At 51.7% G+C, this 9,532-nt stretch overlaps 1 protein-coding gene across 1 annotated transcript; it reads right to left on the bottom strand.

Moving 5' to 3' along the window:
- Positions 1-831: 831 nt before the first annotated feature.
- RPRML (reprimo like) lies at positions 832-1,961 on the bottom strand. Its single transcript, XM_025361155.1, has one exon. The coding sequence runs from the start codon at positions 1,696-1,698 to the stop codon at positions 1,336-1,338; it is 363 nt and encodes a 120-aa protein (XP_025216940.1). The 5' UTR covers positions 1,699-1,961; the 3' UTR covers positions 832-1,335.
- Positions 1,962-9,532: the final 7,571 nt, after the last annotated feature.

Below are 9,532 nucleotides of genomic sequence, written 5' to 3'. Positions count from 1 at the left end.
AGTCTTCCAAGAACCGCTTGAGTGGGGTTGGCACTAGGACAAAGGGTGGTAGGGGATACATAGGCCAGAAAGCCCAGCCTTCTCTCCTGCGGTGTCCCCAGGTCCCCCTGTCCCCCACTTCCAGAGAGCAGAGCTGTCCTCTCCCTGTCCGCCAGGGAGTAGTCAATTCTTGCTGCTCCACACTGCTGCAAGGGAAGTTAGCACCTGCAGGAGGCGTGGGTTTCTGGGCAGCTGGGGCATCCTGTAATGGGAGGCTCCAAGTCCCCTGCAGGCAACTGCGCTTGGAGGCCATTTTCTCCATTTTATAATAAACATTCTGGGACTTCCTCACCACAAAGCTGCCAACCCCCACCCCTACAGGATGCAACAAGGGGGTTTCTTCCGTCTACTCACCTGCCCGCTATAAGGGTAGGGACAAAGCAAGCACTTAGAAGGGGCTTTTGGCCTTATAATTAAACTTTTAATTAGATCTAGTTTTTCCCCTCTGCCAAATTGAGTTTTCCTTGTTCACGTTTTCTCCGTTTTGGACTCAGCTGACTGATTTTGTTTCATCTCATAGAAGACTCATATATCCAGTGATTTAATTAATCTCACCAGCTGTCTGGCTGTCCCACAGGACCTGCCTTCTCCGCTGTTGGCCTTAGAAAACGATTCCCTTTCCCTTTCCTCGCTCTGGCCTCGGCGTGAAGCCCCAGGATCCCCTGACCTGCCCTGTGGGCTCCCCAGTCAGGCGTCCACGCAGGGACTAGATATCTCCCAAGGGGCTCAAAGGGTCCGCCAGGAGGGTACATGCCCTCGGCCCCGCAACACACACACACCCCACAGGCGCGGGGGGGGGAAGCTGCCTGAAGCCCTACGGCTGCAGTTTTATTACAAGATTTCTTTCCAAACGCAAAATCAGGCCAACAAGCTTAGCGACTCTGACGCTTCACATCTTCACCCACTCTCCCCGCACCCTGCTCCGAAACCACCCGCACCAACGTACACACAAAACTCCCACGCGAGCGACCGCAGTCCCAAATTGCATCCCCACACCCACTTCCACCCTGTCCCGAACGTCTTAAAAAACAAACAACAACAACAACAAAAACTGGTAAGAACCCTCATCCCCCACTCTCCCACCCCGCAACGCTGCAGCGCACACAGGACGGAGCCAGGCGTCCAAGTCCCTTTCCGCGCCCCCGCCGAGAGTCTCGCCGCGTCCCCGCCCTGGCGCCCCAGGCACGTAGCTGCCAGCCCGGAGGCAGCGGCAGAGCGCAGAGAGAGCCGGGCGAGGGTCCGGGTCTCCGGGGTCCTTCTTGCAGCAGCGCTGGCGAGGGCGGGCCCAGATGGCGCTCAGTACAGCCCCAGGATGGCGGCACCCACGTCCTTGGAGGGCCGGCGCTCCTGCACCAGAAAGTTGATCATGCTCTCGGACTTGATGAGCAGGTTGCAGCCCAGGAAGAAGACGCCGAAGACCACGGTAAGCGACAGCACGCAGAGCACGGCGATCTGCGCCACCCGTGACACCCACAGGCTGCGCTCGTCTGGCGCCAGCCCCGCGGGGACTCCATCGCTGGCGGCCAGCGGTGCGCCCCCGGGACAGCAGCCCAGCCACGTGCCCAGCCCGTGGGTGCGGTTCCCCAGGGCTGCCCCGGCGCCGCCTCCCACGCCGCCCACCTCCTCCAAGCCGCTGTGGTTCAGGAAGGTCGCATTCATCGCGGCGCGGCGCCGGGGGTCTCGGCGCGCAGTCCCGGGTGCACTGGGCTGCTCGCCCGCGTCCGCGCTCTCAGGGACACTCGGGGCCCCTCCGATCCGCTCGTGCAGTGCGGGGAGGGGACGAAAGCGGGAGGCTCCCTGCGCGCTCTCGGGCCGCCTACTCCTGCGCACCGGGCGGGAAGCGGCCGCCCGGAGGAGCGAGCAACAGGCGGCGCAGGAGCTGGAGCCGGAGAACCTAGTGTGCGTCGCGGTCGCCCGCTGGGTTCCTCGCACGCCCGGCCGCCCCTCCCCTAGCAACGGCCCGGCCCGGCCCCGCCCCGCCGGTCCCTGCAACATCTCCGAGGGGCGGGAATCCTGCCGCGGGCGCAGCCTCCCCGGAGTCCCGGTGCCGGAGGGGGTCGGGAGATCCGGCAGCCTCTGTCCTCTGGCCGGCGAAACTCCACCCCCTCCTGGCACCCGCTGTCCGTTCTTGTCTAGAAAATCTCTCCAAGGTGCCCGTTCCAGGATTTGATACCCTTAGCAGTGAAGTTATTCCGGAAGTCTGCCCTGACTCTCTTCGCTTATTATTTAAACCCTTGTAAGCCTTGCTAGCCATCAGAGGAGTCGCCGGGACTCCTGGCGCTGCCCACCCCACTGGCCCCGGGTCTCCTGGGCGGTCCTGCCTCCCAGCTTTCCCAGGGTGAAAGCTGTCGCGGCGAGGCGGGCTCTCTGTCTCCTTCCCTACACCCTCCCAACTTGGTCCCATTTACCTTTTTTTTTTTAATTAAAAAATAAATTACTGGGTTTTTTTTCCTTTCCGTTTTACACAAACGTAGTCATTGTAGACTAGTTAGAAAACATGAATTACCAAAATTACTCTAAAACCTTATAATCCTGCTTCCTAGAGAGTGTCGATGTTATCATCTGGGTATAAACTCCTCCCAGACTTTTTCTATTTGTGCCTCTCTCTAGATAACAGATATGGGGATGCACTGTTCCTGCTTACTGCCTCCTAACCTTTCCTCACTTAACAGTGTAACTTTCCATAGCGATGGTCGTCTACAACTATGGCTCTTAATTGCTTTGGAGGGTTTATTAAAACCCAGATTGCTTCCACCTCCTGCCCCCCACTCCCCACGCCCCGACCACCAACCCCAGGAGTTTCTGAATCAGATGTGGAAGGGGCCCCAGAATGTGCATTTCTAACAGTTCCCACGTGATGCACAAACTACTGATCTACAACATCATTTTTAGTGAAGGAATGGCATTTTAAGGTATGGATTACACAATTTATTTAACCAAGCTTCCTGTTGGATGTCTGAGTTTTTCTTTCCTTCTTCCTCTTTCTCCCTTTCCTTCTCTCCTTCCTCCCTTCCTTCCTTCCTTTCTTCTTTCTTTTCTTTTCATTTCTTTTCTTTTTCTTTCATCAGAAACAATATTACCGTAAGGAGCCTTGTAACAAAGTATTTGTGCCAGAACTGATTTTTATTTAGATGACATTTTGAAAAATGGTACCTGTAGAATCAAACAGTACTTCCTACTAAATTGCTCTCCAGAAATATACTAGTGTACAATCATGCTCTGTGGCGAAAGGGGGCTCCCCACCCCCGACATCGTTATCATTATTTTAAGTCTTTGCCTGAGTAGGGAAGGGGCAGGGGTGGTTTCCCACCCGTATGTTAATTTGTATGCTTTGATCGTTGCAGGAGAGTAAGGACAACACTTTGTTATTGCAATAATGCAGGCAAAAGATGCTGCCTGGAGACTTGAATTCCGGTAGTGACAGTGAAGTGGGAGACAAGGGGGTGGAAAGGGCTTGGCAAACTGGAGTGAAGGGATTCAGGATGCCCCCACACACAGGCATCACAGAGCCTCTGCTCCCTGTTATGGTTTGAATATGTATCCCCAAGTTTATCTGTTGGAAACTTGATCCCCAATGTGGAGGTGTTGGGAGGTGGGGCGGGCGTGATGCTGCCATTGTTTGGGTCGGGGGCACCACCCTCATGAATAGATTAGTGCCATTGTCTCAGGAGTGGGTTCTTTACAAAAGGATGAGTTCCAGCCCTCGTTCTCTTTCTGTCTCTTCTCTTTCTGGCATGTGATGTCTTCTGCTATGTTATAATGCAGAAAGAAGGCCCTCACCACATGCTGGTCACTTGATCTTGGACTTCCCAGCCCCTAGACTGTGAGAAATTAATTTCTATCTATAAATTGCCCTCTTTATAACAAGCATCCTGTTATAGCAGCACAAAGCAGACTAAGACACCCATACCCATCCTGATACTCATTATTTGTGTGTATATCCTGGTAAGTCATTAAAATTATTATTTTATTATTTTATTTTTATTTTGAGACAGGATCTCGCTCTGTTGCCCAGGCTGGAGTGCAGTGGCACGATCACAACTCACTTTAGCCCCGATCACCTGGCTCAAGTGATCCCCTTACCTCAACTTTCTGAGTAGCTGAGCCCACAGGCATGCATGTGCCACCATAATTTTTTATTTTATTTTTTGTTGAGACAGGGCCTCACTATGTTGCCCAGGATGGCCTCGGACTCCCGGGCTCAGATGATCTACCACCTCAGTCTCCCAAAGTGTTGGGATTACAGGTGTAAGCCACTGTGCCTGGCAAAATTATCACTTTAAAGATGAAGAAACTGAGGCACACACAGACACCCCAGACTGGGAAACTACCTGGCTCATGCTCCTCAGTCCTGGGAAAGCTGGCCTGGCGCAAAGGCATGCAGTTTTCTGAGCAACACTCTCCCTGCCCTGATCACCCCTCAAAGCCAGGACAGAACAGGGAGTCAGCAGGTGTCTGGCCTGAACATTCTGTCCTCTGCTTTGGCCCAGCTGGATTTCCGTAGAGAAATGTTCAGTTATATCCTTGGTCTGAAACCAATCCCTGGCTTTTGCTATACCCTGGACTTGGAGTCCGTACCTTGATTGCATCCAGATGAAGTCAGACTGCCTGATGTAAAGGAAAGGGGTGGGCTGAGTGAGGATGCAGAATGGGAGCCTGCCCACTCCAGCGAGTTGTGAAGAGGCTGGCATGATGGCTGACCTCTCCTTTATTAAGCACCTATTACATGTCCAGGGCATTAAATACATTACCTCCCTGAATTCTCACACCAGCCTTTGGGTTCTGCCGGACTGTCCCCTTGACATGAGGAAACAGCGACACTGAGTGTTTAACTGACTTACTCAAGATCACGCAGCTAGTTAAGTATCAGAGCCAGAATTTCAGCCCAGATCTGTCCTGTTCCAAAGCCACGCTCTTCATTATCCCCGTGCCCCTCTCTTCCATCATCCCTGGGGGAGGTACTGGGAAGGGACAAAGACGTCTTTGACCTGGGAGCAGGAAGGGAGAGAGAGACCTTGGGCTTGTGGACATAAACAAAGACCACCCAAATGACAGCAAGCAAAGGCTATTTATTCAGAGCCTGCTACAGTAAGGGAGCCAGCCACTGTCACTTGCTTTTCGTGGAGACTCAAAGGCAGGCAGAGGGGGAAGCCTTTATAGTGGAAAAGGGGAAGGCTTCAGGTACGTCCTGTTGGTGGTGCAGGAAAGTTACAGTTGGGCTCATTAGAAGAGGGGCACCCTAAGTAATTGGTTAGGGGAGCATATTTGGCTTTCTCCAGTTTGTCCTGAATTGGAAGTGGGGACAAAATTAGGGAAGCTGTCAGTTACCATCAAGTCCTGGCCATTTGGGGCTGATTGCTGCGGGGTTGTTCTTTGGCTTCCCGGGCTGTTGCTGCAGGTTTTGGGGCAGAGTTCTATTTTCATGTGTGGTCTGGCCATTGTCCATTTGCATATTTGGTCTCCCAGACCCATCCACGTCAGGAGCAGGACCCCACCTGGCCTGGACCCAGCTAACCACTCCTCCTTCTGTGGTTTCTGTCTGCCCTTTCTTCTTCTTCTTCTTTTTTGTTTTTGTTTTTGTTTTTTGTTTTTTGAGATGGAGTCTCACTCTGTCGCCCAGGCTGGAGTGCAGTGGCATGATCTCTGCTCACTTCAGCCTCCAACTCTCAGGTTCAAGTGATTCTCCTGCCTCAGCTTCCCGAGTAGCTGGGATTACAGGCATCCACCACCACGCCTGGCTAATTTTTGTATTTTTAGTAGACACGGGGTTTCACCATGTTGGCCAGCTGGTCTCGAACTCCTGACCTCAGGTGATCCTCCCACCCCGGCCTCCCAAAGTGTTGGGATTACAGGCGTGAGCCACTGCGCCCGGCCCTGTCTGCCCTTTCTTGAGCCTCTGGTCCCAGCAAGTTTGGTTGTAGTTTGATGTGTATTAACTCTTAATTCTTACAATAACCTTGAAAGGTAAGTGTATTTGTTATTTATTGCTGCATCACAAATATCTCAAATTGAGCAAACATTTATGATCTCACATGGTTTCTGAGGGTCAGGAACCTAGAAGCAGCCTAGGTGGGCGGCTCTGGCTCATGGTCTCTCATGAGGTTGGCGTCAGGGCGTTGGCCAGGACCGCGGTCATGTAAAAGCCTGAGTAGGGAGGGGCCATTGGCTTCCAAGGTGACCCCTTACATGGCTGTTGGGAGGCCTCTGTTCGTCATTGGCTATCGCCAGGGGGATCCTCTGTTCCTCGCCATCGGACCTCTCCATGGGGCTGCTCGGGTGTCCTCATGACATGGCGGCTGGCTTGCCTCAGAGTCACTCTTGAAGAATGTGCTAGAAGGTGAGGACCTGGATGGAAGGGAGAGGGACAGAAGAGTGAGGTTACAGAGTGAAACATGTCGGCTCTCACTGTTATTTAATCTTCACAGCAAGACTTGTAGAAAGAAACAAGTCGACAGATGAGAAAACAGAGGCCTGGAAAGGAGAAGGATCTTGTCCCAGGTCATGGAGCTGGTAATAGCACAGCCAGGATTTAAATCCTTAGTTACCTTACAACTAAGCTCAAACTCTTTCCAGCACTTCCATATGTGTATGTGTTGGGGGTGGGGGTGGGGGTGGGGCTGCTTCATTGTTGGGGAGAGACTCCCCCGAGCCTGGGTTTAGAGGGGCTTAGGAGCCTAAGGGCGAGTCTGTCAACTGACTGCCTCCCCCTGCTCTAGAGAAAAGGAAGCCAGTGCCTCTGGGCCCAGCCACCACCCACACGGGACTATTTTTACCCTCCACCTCAGGGACAAGTCTGCATTTCCCAGCTCTGGAAGGGCCATCTGGGCAGTCCGGCTGCCCCAGGAAGAGCTGCCACCCAGAGCTTTATGCTCTGCTGTCTCTGCAGCTGTTTCTAGATGAACCTTTAGCCCTCTGGCATGCCTGAGCCATCCAGAGTCAGTAAGAAGTCCCCCTCCTCCAGATCTCAAGGTTAATAAAAGCTCCTAATTAGTATCACTTGCTGGATGGACCCACCAGAAAGAAAATGCTTAAATCTGCAGAGATTTTAAATTGTTCACATTTGTCAACAAGTGTTCTTCGTATGAGCCATTTTAATGAAGAGGTAAGAATGATTTGATTTGCATATTCAACTGTAAACCACCCAGATGCCTTCAGAAAAATGTAAATAGATGACCACTGTACGACAGTGTACTTCAGGGAGGCCCAAGAGCCTTTGGACATCATTTATTTTCTGAATTGGTTTTAAACAAACCCCCAGGACCCTGTTTACACTCTTCATTTGTTTGGCACACTCTTCCTGGAACGGGCAAAGGTTGCCTTCTGCCCGTTTGCCCAGTTCCTGTCCAAATGATCTCACGTTTCAAATTGGCAGAGGGAAAGTTAATTATGTTTTACTGCATCTGGCACAGAATTAAAATAAACATGGATTGTCCTGTTCAGCCCTTGACCCCTAAGAGACTTTGAGGTTGGCCCCTGCTCAGTTTACCTACAGAGGTTGAAGGCAGAGGGGAGTACCCAGGCAGTTCAGGCCAACCATGCCTGTAATCCCAGCACTTTGGGAGGCTGAGGCGGGTGGATCAAAAGGTCAGGAGTTTGAGACCAGCCTGACCAACATTGTGAAATCCTGTCTCTACTAAAAATACAAAAATTAGCTGCGCGTGGTGGTGCACGCCTTGTAATCCCAGCTACTCAGGAGGCTGAGGCAAGAGAATTGCTTGAACCTGGGAGGCGGAGGTTGCAGTGAGCTGAGATCGCACCACTGCACTCCAGCCTGGGAGACAACGCAAGGCTCCATCGAAAAAAAAAAAAAAAGAAAAAAGAAAATTTAAAGAAATGCCTTGCAGGTTGGGTGTCTACGCAGTAGCAGAAAGGGAACAGTGCCTGGGTAAGTTCTATACAGTGGAGAGTGAGACAGGTATCCCAGGTGACATGGAGCTCACATCCCAACAGAATACCTGGATTTTGGACATCTATGATCTACTTCTGCCTCTGCTCCTAATTGGCTGTGTGACATTGGACAAGACAACCATCCTTTCTGGGCTTCCATTGGCTCATCCATTAACTATGGGAGCCTAATCAGAACACCTTCAAAAAAGCTTTATTTACAAAAACAGGTAGGCCAGATGGGCCCTCGTCTGTCTTCTTCCCCTCTATGCTTCTTGTGAGCTTGAAGACAGTGAGGAGCTGAAGGTCTGTCCCTTGTCTACCCCAAAAGTACTGCCTGGGCCTCTGGTATCCCATCTGTAAAATGAGAAAGTTGGTCAATACCAATGTTCTCCAAAGTGTGCTCTTTGGATAAGTAGTTCTGTGAGGTCTGCAACAGAAGAGACATTGACCTAAACAGGTTTCATTGCTGTAGGACTTCTCAGGACCTTTAGTATGTGGATGTACATTGTGAACTTCCCCAGGGGTGGGGTGAGGGGGGATGTGGGATTCAGCATTTGTCAATGGAATCCTTTTTTGCCAACCCCGACTAATATTTTGTGACACTATGTACCATTTAGCACAGTTTGGGAAATGCCCTGAAGCTTCCCCCAGCCTCAGTTTCCTTCCCTATAGACCAGGGATGATGATGGTAACTGCCTCCTAGAATTGTTGGGAAGGTTAAACAAGGTACTGCCTGGAAACGGGCCTGGCGCAGTGCCTGGCACAGAGTAAGTGCTCAATAAATGCTAGCAGCTATTATTTATAATAAGGCCCTTCCTTTACAGCTCTGACATTCTGCACTTCCAACTGTAGGGTGTAATTAAGCTCTAAAGCATCTGGCTGCCCGAGTAGAAAGAAGAAGCCTGGAGGAAGGAAAAAGGAAGAGAAAGCTCCTTCTGGGTTGCCCATTTGTTCACAAGCCTCACTGCCAGCCGTCACAACAAGGGAATGCAGCAAGATGCCAACTCCTAATGACGGAGCTTGGGTGGGTTGGTGGTTCCCTGTTTAGCTTAGACACTGTGGGGACTATCTGAGACTGCAAAAAGTGAGAGGTAAAACCAGTGCTGCTTATGGTCAATCAGTGAGACCTAACTGCATCCTGTGTGGGTCTTCCTTTTCCTTCTGTCCTGGACACAGTGATCCTGGCCACTTTCACGTATGTGTGACCTGCTGGGGGGAACAGTGACAAGGAGAGCTGAGTCAGAGAAGGTAAGTGGGATAGATCAGACTGGAAGGGCAGGAAGGGCAGTCCCACAGAGGAATAGCAGCTCCAGTGACTCAGAGGCTAGAGGAGTGTATAACTGTAGTTGCAGGCCAGGCGTGGTGGCTCACACCTGTAATCGCAGCACTTTGGGAGGCCAAGGTGGGCAGATCATTTGAGGTCAGGAGTTCAAGACCAGCCTGGCCAACACGGTGGACTGTCTCTACTAAAAATACAAAAATGAGCTGAGCATGGTGGTGCACACCTGTAATCCCAGCCACTCGGGAGGCTGAGGAAGGAAAATTGCTTGAATTCGGGAGACAGAGATTGCCTTCAGCCAATATGGTGCCACTGCACTCCAGCCTG

The sequence above is a fragment of the Theropithecus gelada genome, chromosome 16 (assembly GCF_003255815.1).
Source record: "Theropithecus gelada isolate Dixy chromosome 16, Tgel_1.0, whole genome shotgun sequence".
Lineage (NCBI taxonomy): Eukaryota > Metazoa > Chordata > Mammalia > Primates > Cercopithecidae > Theropithecus > Theropithecus gelada.
This window is presented reverse-complemented; position numbering and strand designations above follow the sequence as displayed.

Excerpts from the sequence above, each read along its gene's own strand:
- RPRML (XM_025361155.1), bottom strand. The coding sequence starts at position 1,698 with ATGAATGCGACCTTCCTGAACCACAGCGGCTTGGAGGAGGTGGGCGGC.